At 33.4% G+C, this 27,540-nt stretch overlaps 2 protein-coding genes across 2 annotated transcripts; one reads left to right on the forward strand and one right to left on the reverse strand.

Annotated features, from left to right (window-relative positions):
* Nucleotides 1-147: 147 nt before the first annotated feature.
* Nucleotides 148-15,515, reverse strand: LOC132268881 (protease Do-like 2, chloroplastic). Its single transcript, XM_059769775.1, has 21 exons — nt 15,241-15,515; nt 14,400-14,579; nt 14,190-14,240; nt 13,421-13,494; nt 13,179-13,242; nt 11,299-11,343; nt 10,333-10,440; nt 7,920-7,997; nt 6,853-6,919; nt 6,611-6,669; nt 6,302-6,401; nt 5,298-5,377; nt 4,059-4,115; nt 2,262-2,365; nt 1,742-1,829; nt 1,548-1,633; nt 1,389-1,413; nt 1,191-1,262; nt 935-985; nt 795-855; nt 148-719 (listed from the first exon to the last, which is right to left on the reverse strand). Exons 1-21 carry the CDS (start codon nt 15,409-15,411, stop codon nt 469-471), a joined length of 1,872 nt encoding a protein of 623 aa, XP_059625758.1. The 5' UTR covers nt 15,412-15,515; the 3' UTR covers nt 148-468.
* A 6,316-nt stretch (nt 15,516-21,831) lies between these two features.
* On the forward strand, nt 21,832-27,310 carry LOC132268544 (auxin response factor 23-like; the record flags this gene model as incomplete). Its single annotated transcript, XM_059769375.1, has 13 exons — nt 21,832-21,999; nt 22,432-22,527; nt 22,689-22,745; nt 23,171-23,347; nt 23,571-23,655; nt 24,301-24,391; nt 24,576-24,740; nt 24,867-24,989; nt 25,275-25,350; nt 25,450-25,621; nt 25,810-26,474; nt 26,664-26,854; nt 26,968-27,310. Coding segments are annotated over 13 exons (2,160 nt in total), but the record flags the coding sequence as incomplete, so codon positions are not given.
* Between the last annotated feature and the right edge of the window lie 230 nt (nt 27,311-27,540).

Here is a 27,540-nt window from a genome sequence, read left to right on the forward strand (position 1 = left end):
ATTTCTAGATAAGATTACTTGATCATAAATCCATTTATTAAAAGATCAAGGTTTCACATTACCAGAAAGGTTTATGCCAACATATGCCAACCTGAAAGCGAAAAGGGAGAACATACCTCAAAATCATAGCAGATCTTCAACTGGAAATTACATCAGAAGATTGAGGTTTTTTTTTCTAATGCTATTTAAATTGAATTATCAAAAAGAAGAAATTGAACATTATTTTGTTTTTGAAGCAGAAAAAAAAATACATTAATCTTTACTAATGCCGGCTACAACTACTTACATGTGTGCTCTCCCCAAATAATAATGAATGGATACAGAAAATTTAATGTTGACAAAATTAAAAAATGCCAAGTTACAGCTAAAAGAAGCTTGCTATGGTTTAGTAGATTTTACTGGCCTGGAAAAGCTCCCTCAAGAATGATAGCAAAGAGAATTCAGGGACGAGTTTTCAACAAACAGTGACTACGCCCAAAGAAGCCCATCAAATCCAAATTCATGATTTGAAACCGGACTGTCCCCAAAATCATCCTTTTCATCTATTGCTTGGTTGTCTCCATTATAATCCACATATGGCTCCAAAAGATCAGAAGATCTTTCAGATGGAATTCCATAATCTTTGAGAATGCAGGATGAGGCAGCTACTGCTGCCTCCCTTTCCAAAACAGCAAGGTAATTGTCTTCGAATTCGAAAACCAGATACTTGTCCTTGCATGCTGAGCAAAGCAAGACGATTGTCAGGACTAAGGTAGGGAAAGAGTGGTAAAGATGAAAGAGATGCCAGCACTTACAATCAACCAGGTGAGCTAGGTGATGAATGTTTTTTATTTGCGTCCCATTGAACTTCAAAACCTGCATAATCTTTATTTTGAGAGAGAGTGTGTGAATTGGCAAAAGCATTCTGGATATGAAGTGGTAAGAAACAACTTGCCTGCTGATTGCCCATATCCTCATATCCAATGTTTACTTCATTTGCCAAGACCTTGCAATGGAAGAAAGAGATTAGCTGTCTCCAATTATAATAGAGTTCAGAATTCAACTTTCAGAAAGAGAGACAGAAAGAGAGGAAAACAAAACAAGGCGTTGTGTGAAAGAAGCTGCATGTGCAAGAGGATTAACAAGCTAACCAGGGCCATCATATATCTGGCATATTGTGAATATTGTTTAGTGAAAAAGCACACCATTACCTGCGATAGGATCACAATCTGCTCCCCTTTAAATCTTGCCAAAGAGTAACGTGCTTTTGCCAACAATTTCAACTAACTCAAAAGAGAGAAACAACTAATTAGATAAAGAAAGAAACAAAGTGATTGGGTTGATGAACATCAGATTAGTAATAATATTCTAATATCTAGAAGGTGTCATTGGTTATTTAAACAACTTACCCCTATGGTGTCTTCACACTCCTCACTGTCAAAATAATTGAATTCAATTAGCTCGGTAATAACATTAGTTTCCAAGAAAACAAACAAAAAAACAAAAATATAAAATCTGAGAGATGTAATTGTCATATTGATAGGTGACAAAAATCTCATAAAACGTACTCTATGAGTGGCTCCGAAAGTGGTGTAAATACCAAGCCAGCAACTATTAAATACGAAGGTTGAGCTCCATCAATGTGATAGGGAACCTTGAGGTGAGAGCAGTAGGAACCCAAGTTAATCAACACTAAACAAAATTCACGTTATCAAGGTATCAAAGTTCACATCATTAGAAAGCCAAGTTTCTCTTTACATACCAAATACACACGTGGATTCAAAACTGCTTTAACTTTCATGAAAGCTCCAGCTCTAATAATACCAAGCTCCGCTACATCACCTGCAAACCTGAACTAGAATATCCTTAGATCAAAGCCGAAAACTAGCATCACTGATATATGTAAAAACATGTCTCAACCAGAAAAACATACAATACTGTTGGGCTACCCCAATTGGCCCAACAAGACATAATCCTCTTTAACTTAAGTAGAGTATGTTGTGCAATAGTATATGAGTATAATAAACATGGTTTCAGTCCATAAATCATATTGACATATCCCTATAAACTGGTGTGTAAGAGTAGGAAAGCTAGAGTGAAGGAGTACAACAGTATCGTTCATTCTATACCAAAGTGAATTGCCATTAAAGAAATATGTGTCATTACAAAGTATTCCACTTCTTATATATTAGTTATAAGGACTTGTTAAATGTATTACTATGCATGGCCACTAAAATGAACTGACAAATTCAATTTCTTAAGAGAGAATAAAAACACTTTACTTTTCACTAATGAGGTAGCGAAATGCTATGCGCTCAGTTGATCTGAATGGCACTGTTCCTTCACTCCCTACACGAACACCATCAAAGCTTACAATCACATCCCCCTGAAAAAGTATGAAATTTACAAGTATTACTTTATTCCCACAATGTTAATCTGACGAAATGTCAGAAACCCAAGAAATTTGTATCATATTTATTTGGTAGGGAATTAAAAGAATAGCAAAATCCAAACAAGAATACTACAAGAGGCTCACCACACATATATATCAGCAATTAGGCATCAATTAACACAATTCTCAACACTCATGCAACTTTTTGTGGGACTCTTCATCGGTTAAGTTTGTCATTGGATTAGAAACTCCTACCGTGCTCGTCGCACATGGGAGTTATATTGCACTACCAATTAACCTCTTATTTCTAAATTATCTTAAAGAATGTGATGCAACGATGGATAGAGCCATCTGTAACCAATCAACTTGATATTCCGCATGCATGACAAGCATGATATCATTTTTTTTTTCTTTTTTTCTTTTTTTCTTTTTTGCATAGTTCCACTAGTTACAGTTCCCTGTTTAACAGAAATTTCATGTTTTAACCTGTGCAATGTGCTCAACGTATCCATGTTAACACGGCATTGGTCACAATATGGATCTATTTTCGACACAAGAACCAAATTGAACACTTGGATTCTCTAATTGTGATGATGAGAAAAGTAGAAAGCTCAAATTTGATAGCAAAAAACAGTTTCTTCTTATCTTTGAGATAGATGATACCACTCTTTTTTACATCACATTCTGTTTAACTTAAATGTTGCATATTTTGTTTTGAAGTGAACAAGACATGTCTATGTACCTGTCTTCAACTTGGGATGCATTTCCTACTCCTTGTACCCCAAGATTTGGGATTCAAGAGAAATTCCCATCTCAGTATGAGCTTACAAAAGAAATAGCTTAGTAGCCACATTACAATGCTTGGAGGAATTTGGGTGACACCTACCCACACCCGATGCATGTATCCAAGTGACCAAGTCTACGTAACGTAGGTTTTAATTGGTGAAAGTTTAAACCTTTTATTTTTGTCAATTCTTTTTTATTGACAAATAAAATACCTGACGCTCCTCTCATTCCAAGGTTCTGAACCATCAATTTTTTTTTCATCAAAGTTTAAATTTTCACTTCTGGTTTTTTGATTGCTTCTCATCCCAGTATCACTAGTTTCTTGGAAGCATAGACTAAAATGGAAATAATCTCTTGTACAAGTGTATAAACACAACAAATTTAACATAATTACCCAAACTTCCTTAAATTCAATCATTTTCTTTGCTGACACCAATTTCTGCAACTTCATTTACTAATTTGGACTTCGAGCTATTCATTCAAATTGCACTAAGAAAGGAATAGGAAAGAACAAAAAAGGTCAATGAAGATCTCGCCAGTCTTATTTATCCAAAAAAAAAAAGGATCTTGCTAGTCTTGCCAAGTACTACTATTCAATTACTAATTTTAGTGTGAGAAATAAAAATTAGATGAACACCAAACAAGGATCCCACCAATCTTAACAATGAATGAAATACCCTTTTCTTCTTATTTTTCTATTTTCTTTTATGGGTCCTATGGAAGAAAGAACAAAAATGAAAAGAATATAGACAGAGTGCCCACTACTTGAGATGTTATGATCTTGAGATCCATTGACCTATGAATTGCAATAAAATAGTGCAATCCTACCCACCCATGATCACATTTAACAAATATAGATGCATATTAAGAATGTCCAAGTAAACTCTTAAAGGCAGCATACCTCCTTCAAGACATTACTGGAGTCAGAAGTGGGCTCAACTCTCCGCACAAGTACACCCTGCAGAAACCAGATATTGTGGGGAATTTTGAGTGAGAATTAGAATGGAACCCAAGTTCACAAGCAAGTAGTAGTAGAGAAAATTCATGTTGAGTTTACAGTGAGAGAGCTATACAATAACTAAGGCAGTCTAAACTTACTCAAGGGAAACGGAATAATTGATGCTTCACATTATAAAAATATACACATACAATAACATAAAAATTTACTGACCCCATCCTTATTGGACAAAGCAAGGATGATGATGATGATGACAATGAATCATTCCACTTAAATCTCAACTACTTAGGGTTAATAACAAATTGTTCTTTTTGTCGACAGATCTAAATCCACATATTCCTAGTAAGTTAATAATATTCACCGCCTCAATCCATAACTGCTGTTTTTTTGGAATATCTCCCTTGTATTTGCTTCAACTTGAATCCAATCACACCTTAAGGTTCACAATTGTTATAGGAACATAGCACCTCCACTCTCTAAGAACCCATCCAACGCTGCACAATTTTCAGCACGCAACTGAAACTCCATTATTGAGAAATTTATATATATAAATAAATTTCTTAATCCTGAGGAAAGCCTGCAGGAATAACCAGCAGGCAAGCACATATGAAAGGCCATCACTTGATCTAGGACTTGAACCATGATACATTTCAATACTGGGTTTAGAAGGTTCTTAAGACATGACTATCAAAGTACATCAAATTGGATAGTTCACAAGTTAAAACATGACTATCAGAGTACATCAAATTGGACAGTTTACAACTTACTGTTCCTCTCTATTATGATAAATTGTCATTTTGGATCTCCTCTTGGCCGAATGTCTTCCTCTGGGCCATTACCACCTCCCGTCACCAGTTCCTACTCTCTATTTCCATAACCTCTTTCCCCAGTTTTCCACTCTTTCTCCCATGTCCAACTCCTCCTACCTTTTCCTTCCAAACATCCACCCTCAACCCACTAGCAAATACTGTCACTCCCAACCAAAACATGTACCATGGCAACTAACAAAAGAATTGAAATTACACCAAGTGTACAAATGACGTACCCATAATTTGAAATACAAATGATGCCAAAAATACAGATTGCAAACAATAGAAATCCATGATAGATAGCATGCTGTAACAAAATATATATATATATATATATAATGACCATTTTGCTTCTAACTAGATAGACACATACCTCATTAGAGGAAACTTTTAAGCAGGCACGTAGAGCTGGATTCTCTAATTTCTGTAACAACACACCAAGGCAAGGGAAACCTGGAGATTTATGCATAAATAATTATTTGAGATAATTTCATATCAACAGCAAGATTATGTTAAAAACCAAATTTAGATCTTGTTAGTGAGTCAGTGAAAGTGTAACAAATAAAAACGAAAAATAAGTGCCGAAATCTAATGCAAGAAAACATCAGGAAGAGTGAGATGAGCCAACATGTTTTGAAGGTGTTATCATCAAAGTGCCAACCCAATCCCAAAAAAGTGGGGTACGTGTGTGCATGTATGAAGCACAAGATTTAAGAAACATTGCATGTGTGAAGCACAAGATTAAAGAAACATCAGTATCAGCAGATAACATCTTCAACAAGAATGTGAACAAATTGTTTTTTTTTTTTTTTTTTTGTGGGGGGGTGGTGGAGGGCGGAGGGATATGAATATAATAATAAATAATACAACATCCCATTCATACTTTTAAAAGAAAGAAAGGAAAAAACAAGGGGAACCACATCATTTTTTAACACTTTAGTAATCAGACCAAAACACTTTGACATATAAACGAAGGACCAGTACAGAAGAAGAAACAAGACATCTCACTAACAGTGGACCTATAAATCTTGTAAATAGAACATAAAAAGTGTTCTGCAGATTTTGTTGTAGAATTTTTTACAAAGAAGTTACTTATTTTTTAAGAATTTTTTGGTAAATATTTTCATTTAAATTGACATAACAAAGAGCGTTGAGAAGTCATGTGCAATAAATTATCATAATCAAGGTTATATCCTCCATGACTCGTGATTAGAGGTCTAATTCAGCTTTCTATCCTTGAAGCACTATAATTATTCTATCACCATCATCATTTGTATAGAACAATGTGTACATTTATCAAGGCCAATTCATACATGAAATAGTTCACGAGCATAAAATACCCTGCACACATTACTGAATTAAAGAAGAATTTCTCACCAGTGTACTTCCCATTCCTATCGTAGTCATTCAAAAAATGAGATACAACTGTAGTTGGAATTACATATCCAATATTCTCAGCCTCTTCAGATCTGTAAACCTAAAGGAAGTGTCATGTGAAAACATAATAAAGAAAAAACATATTACTATTACGATAAATCCTTAAGTGAGCAAGAAATGAAACTATGAGATAAAAAGAATAAACATCACTGTTGTTAAACTATGACCTTAACAAGAATGTTTCAACTAGTCTGAGGTAACAAGTGTGAAAATTCTAAATAATGAATATCAACTTTGACATAGAACTACCTGAAATGCCAACCCAATGCACTCTCCTTGGTCATTGAATGCAGGACCACCACTATTACCTAAAATCTAGCTAGTATAAGCAGTGGATAAAGCAATGAAGATAATATAACATTAAAATATATAGTGATAATAGGACAACATAAAATAAGCAAAGTTTTAAATTTAGGTCATGCTTGAAAAAATAATATCAGAGAAGTTTCTTTTAGAAGTAATGAAGATATAGTTGTTAGACATTCACTAACCAGGATTTATTGCTGCATCAATTTGAATGCCGAGCAACTCGGATGATCCATGAGCATATGATGTAACCTAATGATAAAGAACTAGTGAGGAACTTGATATGTTTCTTCAAAAACATTTAGATGCAAAGAAAAATTTCAGGATCCAAATAATTTGTGACAAGGGATGTTGTGGAAAATTATTTGAGAAACAACAGAAACCACCCACAAATGACATAAACTCAATGTGTACATAAATTTGTCCAAAGAGTTAATCAATCTTGACATGACTAATTCTAAGATTGGAAGTACAACATTGACCATGCATAAAACTACAATGAACAATTTCATATGAGTAACATATTTCCTTGTTGTTCCCCTAAAGTGAACCTCAGTTTTAAATTTACAGATTACCATTGAAATATAGCATTCACATTATTAGAAAGACAAATTGCTGCTAAAACAAACAGATTATTCTGAACTAACCAAGGATTTTGAAATTCCAAATATTAGTTTATGAAATAACAAATGGTCGCTTTCTAGTTTCTAAGATTATATTTTTCAGAAAATTTTAAGTAGAATGTATCTTTTATTTTTATCATCTCTATTGTTATGCATCTAGCTGTTTCATTTATTCTAATTCAAGATAATTCCTTGATAACTATTTCTAATTTATACTCTCGTTGTTCTTTTGTTTTTCTTTCCTTCTTTTGGGAGTAGTGGGGATGAATCAGAAGGGAGCTTCTCTAACTTCTCCATTTCTTAACTAAGACATGATAAACTATCATCGTTTCACAACAATCAACCCAACACCATCATCGCCTGGTTCCATGAAAAAAAAAAAAAAAAGAAGATAATGCGAGGGAATAAAAAATATAGCATAAATACATGACAAGAAAATAGAATTACCGCATTCTCAAATGGCAATAATATAACATCAAGCTACTTATCAAAATTAATAATTTAGTAAAACATCGAGGCATTTCAGGCAGAGAAAAGTAGGAAAAGGGGGGGTCACAATGCTGATCCCAGGAACGGCAGAAATTTATTAAGTCTCACAAAATTCAAAAGTCCCATGGAGCAGACCAAACCTCTATTCGCGATACCACTCCCTTAGTCACTGAAATGGTGTCACCTCCAAGGGGATATCCCACAACTGTCACTGCATCCTGCCCATCCAAAGAACCAGATTAAAATGTTTTCACCTAACACATGTTTATTGCACCAGAATAGTGAATTTTTACATTACTTAGGCTCCTTTTGTTTGGACGTAAAATATTTTTCAGGAAATATTTTTTTATTTTCTGGTGTTTGGTTGTTGTAAAATATTTACAAAGAAAAAAAATATTAAAATTTAATAAAAATAATTTATTCATCAATTTTCGGCAAGTTATTTTACATGCCTTGCCTGATGGACTCGACTTCAACCTCGACATAGACATTTGCCAAATACCGACAAAGTAAAAATAAAAAAAATATATTTTACCTGAAAAAGAAAAATATTTTTCAAAAAAAATATTTTACGTCGAAACAAACAGAGCCTTAATTACACTAGTTTTCCAATTTATTATGAATTTTTCTCAACTAAAAGTTCCCACAAATTATAAGACAAGCAGATCAGGAAATATCTTGTGGAATAAAGCCACTGGAGCAGGACAAACAAGAATATACACAACAGAGAGTGAATAACAAAATAATCAGTGAAACATATAACAGAACGTTCAAGAACTAGGCAAGGCACAGTCCCCCCTTGGCCTCTTAGTGAGCCAAGGCCTAGGAAAAATTTTGAACTTACTAAATTAATGAAATAGAGATACCAAAAGTCTCAAAGTATGGAGATCTAATGTTCCCTCCCTAGGCCTTAAAGCAGGAAGTCATTAGTTAAGCTCTCTCGGTGTTCTATTTAAAACTTCATTGCAATAATTACTTACGTTAGCATTCTTCAAAAAATATTTTCATTACTCGTGTATTCTCATTCTTTATTGTATGTAAAAATTTATACTGTCAGAAGAATAGAAATGTAATCATTATAATGGAACTGGCAATAAATGTCACTTATATAGGCAGTAGAGGGATTTCTAATACAACAACAAATAGAAAAATATTTCAACTGAAACATTTTTTAGCTATATTAGAAAATATTGTAAAAGGTGTTTTATTAAGAAATATTTCGAAAAAACATAATTTTCATTATACTTCAGGTATCTTGCAGGAACACTTACTTCTGCCTCTATAATATCTTAAGACAAAAGGAATGATAAGATGAAATAAGAATGAGTAAGATGACTGACTATATTTGCATGGGATCCCTACAGGACTCCCTATTATGCTACATTAGTTGCATTTTCTAAGGTACATAGACTCAGTCAGCAGAGGTTTCACGAACCAGTAGGAGATGTTCAAGACAGATCGACCAAAGGGATGGGTATTCTACAAATGATAGGATCATTGGCCATAGGTATCCTCATTTCCCTTTATCTAAGTTATTTATTGCAAATAAGCATATCAATAAGAGTGAAAAAGCTATTTGAATTCAAAACGCTAGGTTTAGGGCAGGTAGGTGCATTGGATAAGTGCGCCTCGCTTTTAGTGAATGATGGTACAGTTCTTGCCGGTATTTTAAAAACCAAAGTGAATTGTTTGCTGTCTTATCCAATATAATGAAGTTGTGAAGGATCAAGATATTATGAACTCATGAACTGCAAACCCAAATCTAATAAAAACACAAACCTAATATGAATAGACATATAAAGCATGTATGTTAGGTGTTAGTTACAGAAATAATTATCATATATGTGTGTGTGTGTGTATATATATATCCACATGATTATGCAATATTTCGAGTGCTTTAAAGAAATTGTTTTTATAACCATGAACAATGCAATTCATACTTATCAGGAGAAATATCCAAGGCCCTCAAGGAGTTGCTAAAGCAATCAGCACATATAATATTTGTGTTATTCAACTAATCAAAAAAAAAAAAAAAAAAAAAAAACCTGTGTCATTCTCATAGTGTAAGTTTTTGTGTCATTATATATATTTCAGTCTACATACTAGATGGAAACTAAAACTATTCCTCAGGTAGGAATAATTATCAACCTGAAGACAAGGCAAACATCCAAATCTAATAAAAACACAAACCTAATATGAATAGACATATAAAGTATGTATGTTAGGTGTTAGTTACAGACATAATTATCATATATGTGTGTGTGTGTGTAAATATATATCCACATGATTATGCAATATTTCGAGTGCTTTAAAGAAATTGTTTTTATAACCATGAACAATGCAATTCATACTTATCAGGAGAAATATCCAAGGCCCTCAAGGAGTTTCTAAAGCAATCAGCACATATAATATTTGTGTTATTCAACTAATCAAAAAAAAAAAAAAAAAACCTGTGCCATTCTCATAGTGTAAGTTTTTGTGTCATTATATATATTTCAGTCTACATACTAGATGGAAACTAAAACTATTCCTCAGGTAGGAATAATTATCAACCTGAAGACGAGGCAAACGTCCAAAATGGAGAGGCCCAGCTCCTTTCCAGAATTCCTTGCTTTCTACCGCAAGCAGAGCTATGTCGCACTCAACACCTCTAGCTAAAACCTGTATATTAGATCACTGAGAGAAAAGTAAGCTGCAACTTACTTATTTGAAAATTAAATGATTTGAGAATTAAAAAAAAAAATTTGATAAGTCGGCAAACACAAATAATAATAAATAATAAAATTAAACATCAAATACCATCTTCTTGTTTTTACCAGTGTGAAATGTGAAACTACGAATTCTTGATATTGCAAGCATGTTATAGTTCTTGTAAAACAAGTAAATAAACCAAATGAGGAGCAACTAAAAAGCATTTAATTTTTTATTTCCTAGTTGAGACACACACACCCAGTTTGCCCCTACAGAGACTAGGAACTCTCATCCTCCTCTGGACGGTGAGGAAGTACTGCTAGGCCACAGCCCTTGGTGGTAAAAGCACTTAAATTAGCACTGAGGAAACAACATCAAGGCCGTCATGAAAAACAATTATATAAGCCAGATGTTATCAAGATAATTATTTGCAAGTCAAGTTTTAGTATGCAGGCGGGCACAAAACATGATGTCCTAATACAAGAGTCTGTGCGTGTGCTCACAGAAGCATAGTGTTACCCTGCATCAAGGAAAATGAAAATTATCTACAACATTGAACGTATATGATCATCTATAAGGTCCCATAGAAATGGTGGTTTATTAAATTCCTAGTATCATTTATTGCTACTAATATATTTTCATGATTACTCCATTTACAACGGGTTGATTATATGCCTTTACCAGCTTTAAATATTCTAAAGAACAAAATGAACCAAACTAACTCCATAGGACATCAAACACTCCAAAACTTATCAATATATAACATTGTTAAAACGATAAAGGAACATAACAAGAAAGCAAAAACAATTATGTCTATAAAAGTGATACCTTAGCCACATATTTGGTATCATCTCCCCTTCTCTTCACTTTGACCTGTACCCAAAGTCAAATGAGATGAATAACGTAATTGAGCTCAGCACCTTGGCATGTACATCATGTCATCATGTGATTAGAACATAACAGGAACGAATTATCTTGCAGCCACTTAAACAAACTAAATATAGAGAAGAAAAGAAAAACCCCATACATGGTACCATGATTTATATTCAAATTGACAAGTTCATATAATTGATACAACAGCATAGTCAATGGTGCAAAGTTAAAAGTTCATCTTAGTTATTTTCAATTGTTGGAAAACAGCAAAAATGCAGATGAATGCACGTGCAAACGGGCACACACACACAGAGAAGAATTTTAAAAAAGATGGCATCAACCAGGAGCCTAAAAAAAGGGGGGGAGCAGGTAGAAAGATACAAATCCAATAAAATATAGGCATGCCTTCTCCTCCTTTCATTCTAAGTTAGGAAAAATAGAAAAAAGGTAGATTAGATATTAGATATCAGTTAGTAACCAGGAGATACTAATTTTCTTTTAACCCTTTTATAGTTTACCTTGCTATCACATTGTGTACTAGACAAAGTTTTTTCATAACTTATCCCAAAAAAAAAAAGTTTTTTCATAGAAAAAATAGCATAACAAGTAATAATTTCTTTACGTCAACATAGGGAACCCAGGTTTTTTTGTAGAGTCAAGGTTTCAATTTAACATCTCACACAGACAAGTACAACAGGCTAGCTTATTCACATGTCTGTATGCAAACACTCATTTAAGAGTAATAATATTTGCAACGTAACATGCGTAATTAGCAAATACGACTCTAACCTTCCAGCACCAAGCATAGGGTATCCTTGTCAGCAAAGTAAGATTAGAGCACATGATGGAAGTAAAGAAAGCAGGATAACATATAGTGACCCTACCATTGTAAATAAGCTTACAATTGTGTGTCCAATAAACAAGATATATTTAGAAGACTCTGTATTATTATAACGGGTACATATAATATGAGAGCCAAATTTATGTATACGATACTCTAAACACTAAAGCATATTTTTATATGTAAAAAAAGTACCAATAAGGGGATTTAATGGAATGAGACCTGTATGTTTAAACGAACTTCAAACATGTTTAAAGCTACATCTTATCACAAATTACTTTAGTTCCTCACAAGTAGCCAAACAAGCCAATTAAACTCACACAAAATACATCTATTACGCTAAATATTATTTACTCCTCACTGTAATCCAGAATTTATAATTAATAGATACAGTGCAAACTTCTGATTCTTGCAGTATCAAAATAATCAGCCCCAGACCCACATGCTTTCCCCATTTTGGAGTGCCATTAAAACATCAGAACTTACATTGTAACCAAACACTTTCCAATTTTAGAAACTGCCCCTGATTCTGATAAAAAGATGTCCAGGGAAGAAGACATACAGTTCTTGGTCCTAACTAAATAGAAACTTAACACTTAAAATCAGCCAGCAATATAATATCACTCAATTAAGCAAATTTTTTCATACTATTATAATAATCTTAACCCTTTTATTAGTGCAATACCCAGTATGTATCTTGCCACCATTGCAAGGTGCTAGAAGGCCAAAACTTAAAACATACCTAATTATGCACAAAGTGGCTGCTCTCATACTCAAAACCCCTATAATAATCTAGAAAGTTAGTGACAAATAATCAAAATTTGTTCCATTACCCAATGAGATACTTATCTCTTGCATGTACCAAAACCTTACTATTCAGGTGATTTTCATTTCAAATCAGTTGATAGAAATGCAGCCAATAGAGGATAGGCAGAGAAATTCATAAAATTTTAAGGTTTGAATACCTATAGATCCGACAATTTAAAAAGATCACCTGTGTATCATGTTCCACACAATGTGCATTCGTCAAAAGCTTCCCTTCCCCGATCATAAAAGCACTGCATTGAAATTTTTTAAATCTAGTCAAATATCCTCTAAGGATGAATGTCCAATTAAATTTAGGGCATAAGAAATAGAAAGAATGCAATTTCAAACCAAATGCAGATCTAAGTTTCCAAGGGAAATCATTTTTTACACTATTCAGGAACAGCTAATAGGTGAGAACTCAAAACATGCCTTCCAGTGCTTGTATATTGTCTTTGTTTTTGCCAAGGAAGTGAATAATCAGGCGCGGTGTGTGTACAGTAAACCTAGAAAAAAAATGAAGAAAAAATTATTAACAACATATTAAAAGTAAATTTGATACGAAACAAAAAAAAATGGAATTCTACAAATTATTGCCATGTATAAGGATAGAGTTCAAGATTGTTGAGTTTACAATTAATAAACGTTAACGAGAAGGAAAATTAGTATGAGAGAGCCACAAGAGAGACTGGAACAGCATTAGTCACTGCCTGCAAAATATATTTGACACGTCACTTAACTATTTTCTTATAATCTTGTAAATGAGTTCGCATACTTTGTTTTTAGAAGATTTGTAAGTCAAGTGTATGATAGATGGGTAATGTAAATCTCATAAACAAGTACACGATTTCTAATCAATACAGTCTAATTTACAAGATAGATATTAACCCAAATTAGCTTTTGATTGATTGATCCTGACAATCCAATCAATCAGTCTTGACTCTTGAGAGTTTCTGAAGAACATATGGGAACATTTTGAATAAGTGTATCTTTGTTAGATGTCAAAGGCAATAAATCAAGTCCTGTTGAAGAACAAAGACTGCATAATTCAAAGCATTTGCATGAGCTCCGCGCATGAATCATTCCATTTAAATCACTCCCGTTATAGATCCAGCTATATAATTACTACTACCTAGCAGAGTTCAATTTGAAAATTTTAAAAACAAAATACCTTTTAAAAAAGTAAAATAAATAAATTTACCTTCACAACAGCATTAAGAAAATCTGCATCTTGAAGATTACCTGTTTCAACCTGAAAATATATATATATATATATTTATACGGTAGCTTACATAAAATAACATTAGCTCAAACTGATTAAGCTAAACAGCACAAAATAATAGCAGAAAAAAAATAAATAAATAAAAGATTAAGAAAATAATGCAAATTGAAACCCTCCCTATCCCCGTACCTGCTGGTCCTTTAAGTCAAATAAAAATCCCTTGGTGTCTTTTTTCTGTGTACCAAATGATTTTATGGCTGTTGGTTGAGATGACCCTGTTTTACTTCTACCACTATCGCTATTGGCATTTGAATAGTGCCCTTCATCTTTTGTTTTTCCAGGAAAATTCTTCTTTGAAATGGCTTTTCTCTGAATTTAACAAACCAACATCAAATTTGAACTAAGCAAATGAAATTAGACAACAAGAAACCTGAACGAATCTTTAGAAACTGTATTAAATCAATAAAGATCTTTTGCAACGAGAATACTACAAACAACAAATATTCATATAAATAATAATTTCAACTAATCTGGAAAACACATAGTATATATCAAACAGGGCCTCTATGCGGACTAATAGTGTGTGCACTTGTGTGTAAAAGTGAAATTTCATACAATCAAGAACAGGAATAAATTGTTTTCGTAACCATACTTTAGGAATGACTAAACGATTTAACAAAACATAACAAATAGGGCCTAAATCATCATCAATCAAATAGATAATTAGGGAAATAGATACAACCAACAAATATTCATATAAATAACAATTTCAACTAATCTGGAAAATATAGTCTATAACAAACAGGGCCTCTATACAGACTAATTGTGTATACACTTGCGTGTAAACGTGAAATTTCATAACTTAAAAACAGAAATAAATTGCTTTCTTAACCATACTTTAAGAATGACCAAACGATTTAAGAAGACATGACAAGCAGGGCGAAATTATCATCAAACAAATAGATGTGCATTTGATGTAAATATTTAACAAGAAAACAAGAAAAGCAAAGATAGAGAGATTAGGGTTTACATCTGCGTCAGATTTACGTGGTGTTGCTTCACTGTGATGGGTGGCTTTAGTAACGACCAAACGATTAGGTCCGTGGAACGTGACGAAGTGGCGTTTGGTTAAGAGAGAATAACAAGAAGTGCCGGTGGAAGAGAGAGGAGAGAACCGGCAGCTTGCGGCGGCGATCGCCATTTAATTGTAAGGAAAAGAGGTTGAAGAGGAGAGTGCCCACTCTCTTACTTACAGGCGCACTCTCAGAGTCTCACTGCTACCTTATCCTCATCGGATAAAATTACAAACTACTCCGTATTTAGTTAATCGCCTAATACCACAATATATTAGGATCATCATCTACCTTTCGTTTTAAGCTACTAATATTGTTGTTGTTGTTTTTTTTTTTTTTTTTTTTTTTTTCCAAATAATAGTATATTATTGGAGAGTAATTCTGTAAATACAGAACGATATTAATTTTATTTTTATTTTTATTTTTTACACTAATATTGTCAATTTGTTCAACTAATATATAATTATAGAAATAATTGTTAAATTTTTTTATATTGTTTGATAATAGAAATACGGTATAATTTCTACATACTTTTTAGAATAAATGCAATATATATATATATATATTTACATGTTTTTCCTCCTTTTTAAAGTTTAATTTATAGGATTATTGACATATGATACAAGAAAATATACTGTGAATTTATTTTTATTTGTTTTATATACCTGAATCACTGAACTAAAGGCATGTACTTTTTTTAGTTTTTATTTTTGGTAAGTGTAGGGGAATACTTTTTGGTAAAGGCATGCACTTTTTTTGTTTTTTTTTTTTTTTTTTTTTTGTAAGTAGGCAGATACTTTTCGATAAGTGTTTTAATATTTGGAGGTGATTCATTGCTATAAATTATTGGAGAATATTTTGAAATTAAGATTGATATTTGTAACTAATTAAATTGTTTGAATTATCAATTTGTTGTGTTATGTTATTTAAGGGCATGTAATTTGACGTGGGAGAATGAGGAAAATATTATTGTGAATGCATGTGTTAAAATGTTGTTTTTAAAATTTAATATGTTACTATTTAAATGTTCAATATTTAGGTGTGTCATTGTAACATTAAATGCATTTTGTTTTTAGTTATACATTTTGAATCTACAAGTTAGATTGTTAAATTGTAGAGATTTAATATTTGACCCAATTTCTTTTTAAAACAATACTAACAAAAATTTCACATCACATTATTCAGGAGAATAAGAAATTAAATACCACTAAAGTTTTCATATATTTACAAATTTAATGCACAACAATTATCGGGGAACAAAAAAGAGTTAATGCACGTCATATCATTATCCTTCATCACTCTAATATTTTGTTATTATATTTAAATTTTTAAACCAATTTTTAATTTGATTTTGTACCCGTGTTACCTATGTATATTTTTTTATCCTTTTATATTATATTTACTTTTTAAATCATTTAAAATTTGATTTTGCAGGTGAAAATAAAATAAGTCCAACTAGAATATAATGCAATTAACATTCTTCATATGTAAGGATCAAGATGCTCACAAATTCTATTATATATATATATATATATAATGACGTGAGAATCCTTGTAACCATTCGCTCTTTAGACTTGTCACTACTAGGTAAACCCTTCGGCTGCCGACGCCGGCCCCACATTATAAGCAGCAAGTTAAGTCGAAAGTAATAAAAGAGGTAGGAAGGTCAAAAGTAATAAAGGAGGTGGGAAGACTTAAACCCTAACCTAATGATAACCAAAGCTCTCTTCTTACCAACTCATCCAAATCTCCCTGGGCAATTCTATTTAATGTTGATCCATGAAATTGTAAATAAAAAAAAAAAGGGATTTTATTACTTCATCTTTAAGAATGTTGGCTCCTCCATTATCACCACTATTCTTTGTCATGGCATAAATTACCAATAAAGAAACAAGTCATGCCCTGTTCTTCTTTCATTCCCTTCCAAATTCTTTAATCTTATATTCATTCTTAAACTATAATAACAGGAACGTTCTGGTATATGGAGTCAGAAACAAGGAAGACAGAACAAAAAGTGCCAAAATTAAGCCTGTGTTTTCGAGAGACATGCAATTAAAGGAGGGTTTTTTTGTGCATAAAAAATTGTACCGTGTTCAATTTACCTGCTATGAGTAGTTTAAAAGGGATCCATACCGGACATAGGTTGTACATGTATAAAACAAATCACAAGTAATTAGACTTAATGACATCATTTTCACTTGTTATGATAATGTCATTTATCATTAATAGTATCAATTAGTAGGTAGTATCACCGGTGCATATTATAAAGATAAAATAAGTTCATTTAAGGATAAAATGAGCCGATTGTGTAATTTGATTGATAAAGATACTTTTTCCGAAAGTGCAAAGAATCCTAATTTTACACAATATTTAGACACCGTACAAAATAAAATAATAAATAATTTTTATTAAATACATTTTTTTTATTGTTCATCCATAACCCGCCAGACAAAAATAAAATCCAAACCAAACATACTGCAAATATTATTCATATATAATTACAAGATGGCCCAGAATGTTCCTATAGAGTCTAGGGAGAGAGATTGTAATTTGTAACGGACTCTACAGCTGGGAGAGGAAAGAAAGAAAGAAAAACAGGGAGGGCACAGCAGACGTCGCGTGGGTCATCAAAACAGGCTATAATTTACCATGGAGCCGAGTTATCACCGGGTAACGCATTCTTTAACCACTGTAACCTCTGCAGCGACACTCGGTGTGGGGTCCAGACACGTGTCGACCATACAACTCGCTGCCTGGTCTGGACGGCGCGATGTTGCCCGCTCAAACAGCAGTTAAGAGTAACGGCGTTAAAATTTCTACGCAAAAGGACAAGCACTCTTTTCTCTCTCCCTTAATTTAACACACACCTCTCGACGTCGGAAGTAACGGCGGTGAGAAGGCCATCGTGCGAGAACGGAGCCGCCTTTTTCATCAATGCTTCCTATTTGTGTCGTGTCGTTTTCGCCGCTGTAAATTGTACCAGTCTGTTTCTCTTTTTCTCTCTTTATAAAATCCACGCATTTCCTCGCCGATTCTCCGTCAACTTTTGGCTTTGGTTATGCTCATACTCTGTCTGATACCAACCATATTAGTTTTATACTCCGTACTATTATAAAAACAATAAAAATAAATGAAAACTACTTTTTATTTTTATTTTTTATGTTAAAATACATAAGTCCATTACATAATAAATAGTTATGCAATACAAATCAAATCAAGTTATGTTAGTTACTGTATGATAATAGTACCAAGTATAAACAAAAACATCACGTGCATGATGGAGGAAAGTCATGCTAATTAGGAGAATTAATTAAATTCGTTAACTTACAATTAGAACAGTAAAATATAATGCAAGGTACTAAAGTTAAAGATTGTCAGTTCTAAAAAAGGAGAACTCAGAGACGGAATTAATATTTCACACTATGGGTTATGCATTTGACGGACTTATTAAGATGAAACAAAATTAAGTGATATGATTATTAATTTTAAAAATGTGATCTCTAATAATGTATCATCTTTAACAAAATAAATTGCATTATAAAATTGATCGTTCTTAAGAACTTCATCTTACACTAATATCTTTTATGAAAACTAATTTTCCTCTTCTATTGTTTCTAATATAATGGGGCCATTTATTACATTATTTTTCCTTAATTTAACAAAATAATTTTTTTTTCAAAAATATCTAAGGGGATTTAAAAAAAAAAATAAAATTAGAAGACCTAATAATACTTATTAGATAAACTTATTGCATTTTTTAAGTATTGAAATCCTCCATTTTGTTTACACTTTACACCCATGAAGGATTGATGGTCGAGTCTTGAATGGATTAGAACTGATAATTTTTTTATTTATATATAATTACAAAATGGGTAGTCAAATATAAACTACTTTTGTTTTTGTGAATGCGAGCACAATGACTCACCACTGGTTCCCTTGGCAGATGGGGATTAAATTAAAGGAAAATATTTGTGTGGCAACACGTGTTAAAAACAGAAAACATTTAATTTGGAATATTGCACCGGCCAATAGGAGGCTCCCACAACTGACTACTAGTCATAGATCATAGAGTGAAGCTCCTAAGATCTACACTATGTTGTCCGTAGCGGGCCCATGTAGACTACTTGGATAGTTTATTTATTTATTATTATTTATTTTGTTATATTAGTAAAAGTATTCAACTTCTTAAAACAACTCCTTCACAATAAAAGAAGACATGTACGGTAGTATTTAAGATTTTGTGGTTAAATCAAAGTGTCTTTGACTTAATGGTGTAATTTTCTCATTTTTTAAAAAAAAAGAGAGCAAAAAGAGTGTGTGTTTGTTTTACCATCAAAAAAAAAAAAAAAAAAAAAAAAGAATTTTGTAGTCAAGTAATATATTTTTTTACATGTAGATGTCTTGATAGTCCAATAATTAGTGTCTTCGATGAATGTTGGGAGTTCCAGACTTCGACTTTTTATATTTACTAATCTAACTTTTAACATTTCTTACCTTGTAATATATATATATATTTACATGACAGTGGGTTCTAGTCCTAAACAGACAAATTGAATGTATGAGTGATGAGCCAGAGCTTTTTATAAAAAAAAAAATTGTAATATTCACTAAAATTTCAAATTATTATTTATATATTTTTGTACTTTTTAAATGGGTTAAAAATTAAAATGGAATAATAATAAAAATCACATGTAATAGAAAAAGGAAACAAACAGGGGAGGTGTATATTTTTTGAAATGAGTATTCTATAATTTGCATTTAGTTTTTTCCCTTTCTTTTTTGTCTCACTAAAAATTCACAAAACCAAATGAAAGATAAACTAAAAAAATTAAATAAAAAAAATAGAAAGGGCGGAGAAGGCGACATAAGAGAGAGAGGATAATCGGATCGGCGATGTGTATGAAATTAAATGGGGGTGATAGAAACGGGGCATAGAAGATATCGGCGCAAAGTAGCAAACACCGCCAGCAGAGGAGAGAGAGAGTTAGAGAAAGAGACGCCTGACCCTTTAAAAAGCTAGACTCGTGTCTCCCAGGACGAGGGTACGGTGTCGAAGAGGCAGCACAGCGACTCATCGTTGCAGAAGCTGCCCTGAAAAGTGTACCCTTTAGTCCTTTGCCTATACACACATATATATATATAGTTATATACATATCAACATAGCATACATCACATATATTACCCAATAGGCCAATCACCTCTCTGATATATGTGATGATGACAAACGTTAAAGGCTAGCACTCATGACAGAAAGAGAGAGAATGTAAATAATTCCAGAGAGAGAGTACTGGCTAGATAAATAGTGGGAGACACACACAGCATATATGTATTTGTGAAGGTGGTGGTGAAGCAAATTAAGGGAGGTACTGGGTACATAGTCCCACATTGAACGCGTCTGGTGTGACTCACCTGATTCCATAAGGGTCCTTTTATATCTTTTTTTCTCTCTGTTCTCGTGGGTCCTCATCATCAATATCTTCTTCGTATTCTCCTGCATTCTCTCACTTTATCAACCTGTTCTAGAGAGAGAGGGAGAGAAAAAAAATGGGTTTTTATAATGAAGAAGATGAGTTGAGCCCTGAACCGGACAATGAGAGAAGTAGATACATAAACGATGACATCCAAACTAACAACCCAGGTGACCACTTTGGCCTTTTGATCATTCTTTTACCATTACTTCTTGTTGTTTTAATCCTGATTTCTGTTACTTACACACTGTGAACTATTGAAGTAGTGTTCTGGTCTATGCATGAAGAGAATAGGGAAATATATAGCAGATATATAGTTAATGGCCAATATTTAGGGGGAGAGCCCATTTTTTGCAGTGAAAAAATGGCATTCATAATTTCACAGCACTGTGTGGAATCAATTTTATGGGAGAGAGTAACTGTGAAAATACCAATTTCCAACTCCATTGTTATGTGATCTTTTGATTTGAGAAAATAGTAATTTCAGGACGGCAAGTTTAGGTGTCGTTTTCTTCTGTTAATGTTCATATTGCCTCATATATGAATATATATTAATTTCTTCTTCTTCTTCTTCTTCTTCTTTTTTTTTTTTTTTTTTTTTTGGGTACCGAATGAGATTTATCAGAGACTTTTATGAACACGGGTAATAGGGAACTCTTGCCTTTATATCGTCTTAAAACTCAATTTGTTGATTTCATTTTTTTTTTTCTTTTTTGTTTTAAATTGTTTGTTGAGTTCTATCCTCTGATTCTTTCCTTCTTCTTTTTTACCCCCCATTTTATCCATGTTTAAAACTTAAGTCAATATTTCCTCCATTCAGTGTAAATTTCCGGTCAGTGGTGGTGTTTTTTTTTGGGGGTGCTTAAAATCTTCAGATCAAACCTCACAAAGCTATAAAACCCTCTACAGTTTGTGTATATAATTATGTATTTGTTTGTTTCCCATATAAGTTTGTGATAGTTATTTATTTCATCCCAATACCTAGTCAAATTAGTAGTTTAATTTTGGTTCTTAGTCTCTCACTCATCCCTGAGATGTATACCTCCATCTGTTTCTGTCTCTGTACGCACACATGGCTGATTTATTGTTTCCCCCTTTGGTTGTGTTGTTAATGCTGCTCTGTTATGGATTTTAGGTCAGAAAGTTGATTTGTACTCCGAACTTTGGCATAAATGTGCGGGCCACCTGGTTAATGTTCCTCGCGCAGGGGATAGGGTTTTCTATTTCCCTCAAGGTCATATGGAACAGGTTCTTCTCCTTTGTACCTAATCTCACTATTGCATTATGGTACTCCAGTTTTTGTTCATTCAAGTTAGTGAAAACTGACAAAAATAAATAAATAAAATTTAATATGGGCTTTAAATGTCTCTTGGAAATGTAATTATTGAATTTTGTCGAAATTAGCAAGCTCAACCAGAAAGAAATTATTGCGGTTAGTTGAAATCGTTCCAAAAATGAAATAATGATCCAGAAGATAACCTCATCACTTGATACATAACCCAGATGCACTCATGTAAAATAATTATTCGATGGATTTGTTTCTCGTGTTTAATGCAACTTTACATCTAAAGCTTTAGGAAAGAAACATATCACAGATCTTTACTGGATAATTTTTGATAGAAAAATTATCTATTTGTTTTGTCATACAAATCCGTTTATTATTATTTGAATTTGGTATAGGTTGAAGCATACACAAACCAAGATGCCCAAGTGGAGATGCCAATCTACAATATACCTTCTAAGATTCTCTGCAAGGTTGTCTATGTTCAGTTAAAGGTAAATCATATCTTTATGTAAGAGTTAATACTCTTTTAAATGTTTTGGTTTTTGTCAATGTGTAAATGGGAATGTGGATGGAATAGCGCATAGGCTTTATTAGTATATCTGTCTACAACTATTTTTTGATTGTATTCATGCTTATTGACTTTGATTTTCAGATTGAAGCTCACACAGACGAGGTGTTTGCACAAATTACTTTGCTTCCAGAAGTTAAGGTTGGCTACTACAATTTGAAATTGTTTCAGAAGAACCTAACTGCTCAGTTTTTGAACTTGTTTTTACTTACTGAATGTTTGGAAAAACATGTGAATTCGCCTTATTTTAATTTTCTAATGCTTCCATATTGATTCTACCATATATTCTGTTGCATAGCAGATGTTAAAAATGATGTCATTTCTGTCAATTCTACTTTTATTTATTAGTTTAGATTTTTTTCTAATGATTGCCATCAACATGACAAACATTGCATTTTTGTTTTGTTTTCTTCTAATATGTTTTTATTTTGGCCATGCTACTGCCTACCAACTTGTGCATTCAAGAGCTTCGTAAATTTAATTATTTGATTGATTTTTCTCTCTTTCCTTTTCTTGCTGTGAATTCTATATTCTCTTATAATGTGTTTGCTTATTGAATATGCTAGAGCTTTGTATCCTCTCCTCACGAGGTGTCAAGTCCGAAAAAAGGAACTTCTCTAACTCTGGCTCCTCGGAAAAGGAAATCACGTTCCTTTAGCAAGAGGCTCACTCCATCTGATACAAGCACACATGGTGGATTCTCTGTTCCTAAGCGAAATGCTGATGAATGCTTTCCTCCTTTGGTCAGTATTTTGTTATAATTTCCCTTCTAACCTACTTCCTAATAATCCTCATAACATGATGTTTGCACCAAACTTATCTAGCCTTATCTCGTTGCTTTACCTTATTTAACTCTGGTTAATTTCATGCTTTCTTCTTCTTTCTCGACAACAAAAACATCAAGAATAAAGGGTATTATTTGCATAATCCTCCCGTCTCACTTACAAATTCATTTCTTGGTTGCAGGACATGTCCCAGCAGCCCTCTGCACAAGAACTGGTGGCAAAAGACTTGAATGGGTTTGAATGGCACTTCCGCCACATATATCGTGGTATCAAAACTGATCTTGGACACTTTAACACCAAAAACGCATCATAAGCCTAAACTATATGTCATCATGTTCCATATACACAACTGAACCTACGATGTATTGCATGGATGAAACATAGAGGCCTTTTCGGCATACCATGTAGATAATAAATAAGCATTAATTTTCAGCATAGCTATTTTTAGCAGGGTGAATGGAAGCATCATTGTTAGACAAAGCCATATTTGGTAGTGTAAACGGAGACATCATCATCAGACATAGCCATATTTGGCAGTCTAAATGGAGGCATCATCATAGTAATACAATAATTAGTGTCAAAAGAAACGAATAGACTCATTGATATGTTAACAAAACACAACATTCTCATTTCCAATCTCCGGTAAAACAAAATGGAACTCATTGAAAATCTGTACAAACTGCTAATAGTCCATTAAAGTATTTTCTTTTCTTTTCTTTTTTCTTTTTTTATGTGAAGGTCCATTAAGAACTTTAATTTTGCATTTCTTATCTTTACTATGTAGAACTCTTAACTTGGCAGATAATCTTTATAGCACTTAGCCTTATGTTAGGTCTTATTCTCAGATTTTTATAACATCCTCATCTGTTTACCATATAATATATTATCTATTTTACCGACGTAAAATGTAGGTCAGCCAAGGCGACACTTGCTTACTAGTGGTTGGAGCACATTTGTAAGTGCAAAGAAGCTTGTTGCCGGGGATGCTTGTATTTTCTTGAGGTTCTCTCTCTCTCACACACGCTAAATTCTAATTCTGAACACTTTTTGAAACTAATGTGGGAGTAAGTCATGTTGGATTTAACAAGCTGAGTCTCACTAGTAGTATTCTCAAAATATTTGCTAATTTTCAGTTGGTTGCGTATTCAATTTATATTTCATAATAATTAATTGGTTCTTGTTTCAGAGGGGAAAATGGAGAACTTTATGTCGGTGTCCGCCGTGCAACAAAACCACACAACAATACATCAGCATCTGTGATATCTGGCCACAGCATGCAACACGGCATACTTGCCAGTGCCTTCCATGCCATTTCTACTGGAACCATGTTTACTGTATATTACCGTCCTTGGTAAGCTACTACCAAGCTATGGGTAGGAATTCTTGAGCGGAAGACAATGCTAGGTTGTAACTGCAATAGTTCCACAATGATGGTTCTTATTTGATCTTTAAGTCAAAACCTATCTATCTTCTGCAGGACAAGTCCTTCTGAATTTATAATCCCTTATGATAGATGCATGAAGTTGGCTGAAAACAACTTTTCAGTTGGAACAAGATTCAAAATGCAGTTTGAAGGTGAAGAAGAACGAAGGTGCTCAAGGTGACTAATTAAAGAAAATTTGTCTTTCAGAAGAAATTTAAATTTTCCTTTACAGTCGTTACATTTGCTGATCATGGGATTGCATATTGACATTAACATCGTTTATTTGACTCGGTAGTGTAAATTCATGGATTTATTTTGGAAAATATTGTAAATTTCCTTGCTATTATTGTTAGTGGAATAATTGACAACAGAACAAAAAGTTATTGCAGCTAATATCTGCCCACTGGAATACGATTCTTCTCGTGTTCTATTAAATCAACTGAATGTAGTTATATGAACCAGATTTGCAGGAACTGTAGTTGGTGTTGACGATATTGATTGCATCAGGTGGCCTGGTTCAGAATGGAGATGTCTCAAGGTAACAATATTACCACGTTATTCAAGATGAACTTTTTATTTTTTTCAGAAACTCATATTTGCTGTCGTCATATTTGTCTATATATTCTTCTCTCTATAGGTGAGATGGGACTCCACAACAGGTATTCCTTTTCGTCCTGAACAGGTTTCTCCTTGGAGCATAGAGCTTGTAGAAGTAAAAAAGAAGCAGCACACTTCTACTCTTCCTCATCGAAAGAGGTCACGCCCTTTCGACCCATCAAATCCTGAGTTTCCTGCTCTGGTCAGTGATGGTAAGTAGGTTTTATACATTCCATTTTTGGCTATAGATTTTTTCTTCTTCTTTAATTGCTTGTTTTTTAAAAACTAAATAAATAGATAATAATACTGCTCTATTTTTAAAGAAATAATTGACCATAACTTCAAACTACCCTATTATGTGTTGTAAATGATCAAATTCCTTTGGTCTTCTATTCTCTAGGCTTAGTGAAGAAGAATTTAGTCAAGTGTACACCTGAAATACACTCAGGGGTCTTGCAAGGTCAAGAAATTAGAGCCACAGGTGCTTATGAACTGGTTGCATCAATACAACCACCCATACCACATGTGATTCCGCAATCAAATCCTGATTGGGGCCACATGGGATTGGAGAATCATCTGTGCTTTCAGATGAATGGCCAGTTTTACGAGTGCCCTGGCAACATGGTATCAGTTCCTGGTGGAAATTTTCTCAATTCAGGGCTAGTTAACTACTGCCCTCCAATGTTTACCTCCCATGGACATGGCAGTGTTGAAGTGAGTAGAAGCATGTCTGTTCCAAACATCAACTCCAGCAGTTCTGTATCTCAGGACTGGAAGGCGTCTGAAGAGAAAAAAGAAACAGAGGCTCCAGTAGCCTTACCAAATGGAAGTGGAAGATACATGCTTTTTGGGGTCAATATATTTAATTGTCACCCAGAGCTCCCTTCACCACAAGTTATGTCGTCTAGTGAGCTTCATGGTGCTTCTTCTGTCCCTCCAGCAGCATCTCAGTCGAGCATTTCTGAATCTGTCCAGGTCTCGTTGCCGTCTAACAGCATTTCTGGCAACCTTCCAGAGAAACAATGCAAGAAGTGTTCTTCTGTTACTAACCGGAGTTGCACAAAGGTAGGTAAATGGGAACTTTTGAAAGGAACTTTTGAGGAAGAAGCCAATGCTGATTTTGGCGAAGTTTTGTGATCAGTAACCTTCTGTGTAAAAGATATCTATTAAATTCCTTAAAATTGTTTCCTTTGTATGCACTTAATGTGGTTGGGTTGACAATATTTGAGAAATTGTAAATTTTTTCCATTGCAGGTACTGAAGCATGGAACTGCTCTTGGAAGATCAGTTGACCTTGCACGGTTTGATGGGTATGATGAACTCATTTGTGAACTTGACCAGATGTTCGATTTCAAAGGAACATTGATTGATGGGAGCAGTGGTTGGCATGTAACGTATACAGACGGTGAAGGGAACATAATGCTGAATGGAAATTACCCATGGCTGTTAGTACAAAATCCCTTATAGCTGATTAAAATTATCATCTATTAGACCATGATTTAGTGTTAGATTGTGATTATTCAATTGTGCTAATATTTTAACATTGTTACAAATGCAGAAAATTTGGGTCCATGGCGCGAAAGCTGTTAATCTGTCCCAAGGAAGACATTGATAATTTGGAACCAAGCTCACCAAACCCATCGCTGTTATAGTTTTTACTTGTCAAGGTGGTTCGTTTTATTCCATCATCCATAACATGAAAAGTGTCACACGGGGGATCATACAACCTTACTGATAACTAAATAAATGATGTTGAGAGTCAACAGTAAATGTATGTAGCTATATATTGTCTGTGAATGGTATGAGTTTCATTGCAAGGTTGTGGAGATTTGTAGGAGAGAAAATGTATGAGCCTCTTATTATACATTAAACAATTGCAGCTCTATGTTGTTTGAGAACTATGTAGTTGTGTAAGATGATTGTAACATGAGGAGGTCTGTGATTTTTTGTTTTTTTAAGAAAAATTTAAAGTAGAATGGACTTAGCCAACATTGGAAGTTGGTTGCATGATGGGCCCAGCAAAGATGGAATGCATTGAAATATTCTTTGATTGGATGGGGAGAAGTTCGTTTTGATCTATTCCATCAAAATGGTTTCATGATTACCTAGCTTGTCTGGGTTGTATAATTAA

This window comes from Cornus florida, unplaced genomic scaffold, assembly GCF_030987335.1.
Source record: "Cornus florida cultivar Cherokee Brave unplaced genomic scaffold, ASM3098733v1 CherokeeBrave_3.0.0_Hap2_Chr08, whole genome shotgun sequence".
In the NCBI taxonomy this organism is placed as follows: Eukaryota; Viridiplantae; Streptophyta; class Magnoliopsida; order Cornales; family Cornaceae; genus Cornus; species Cornus florida.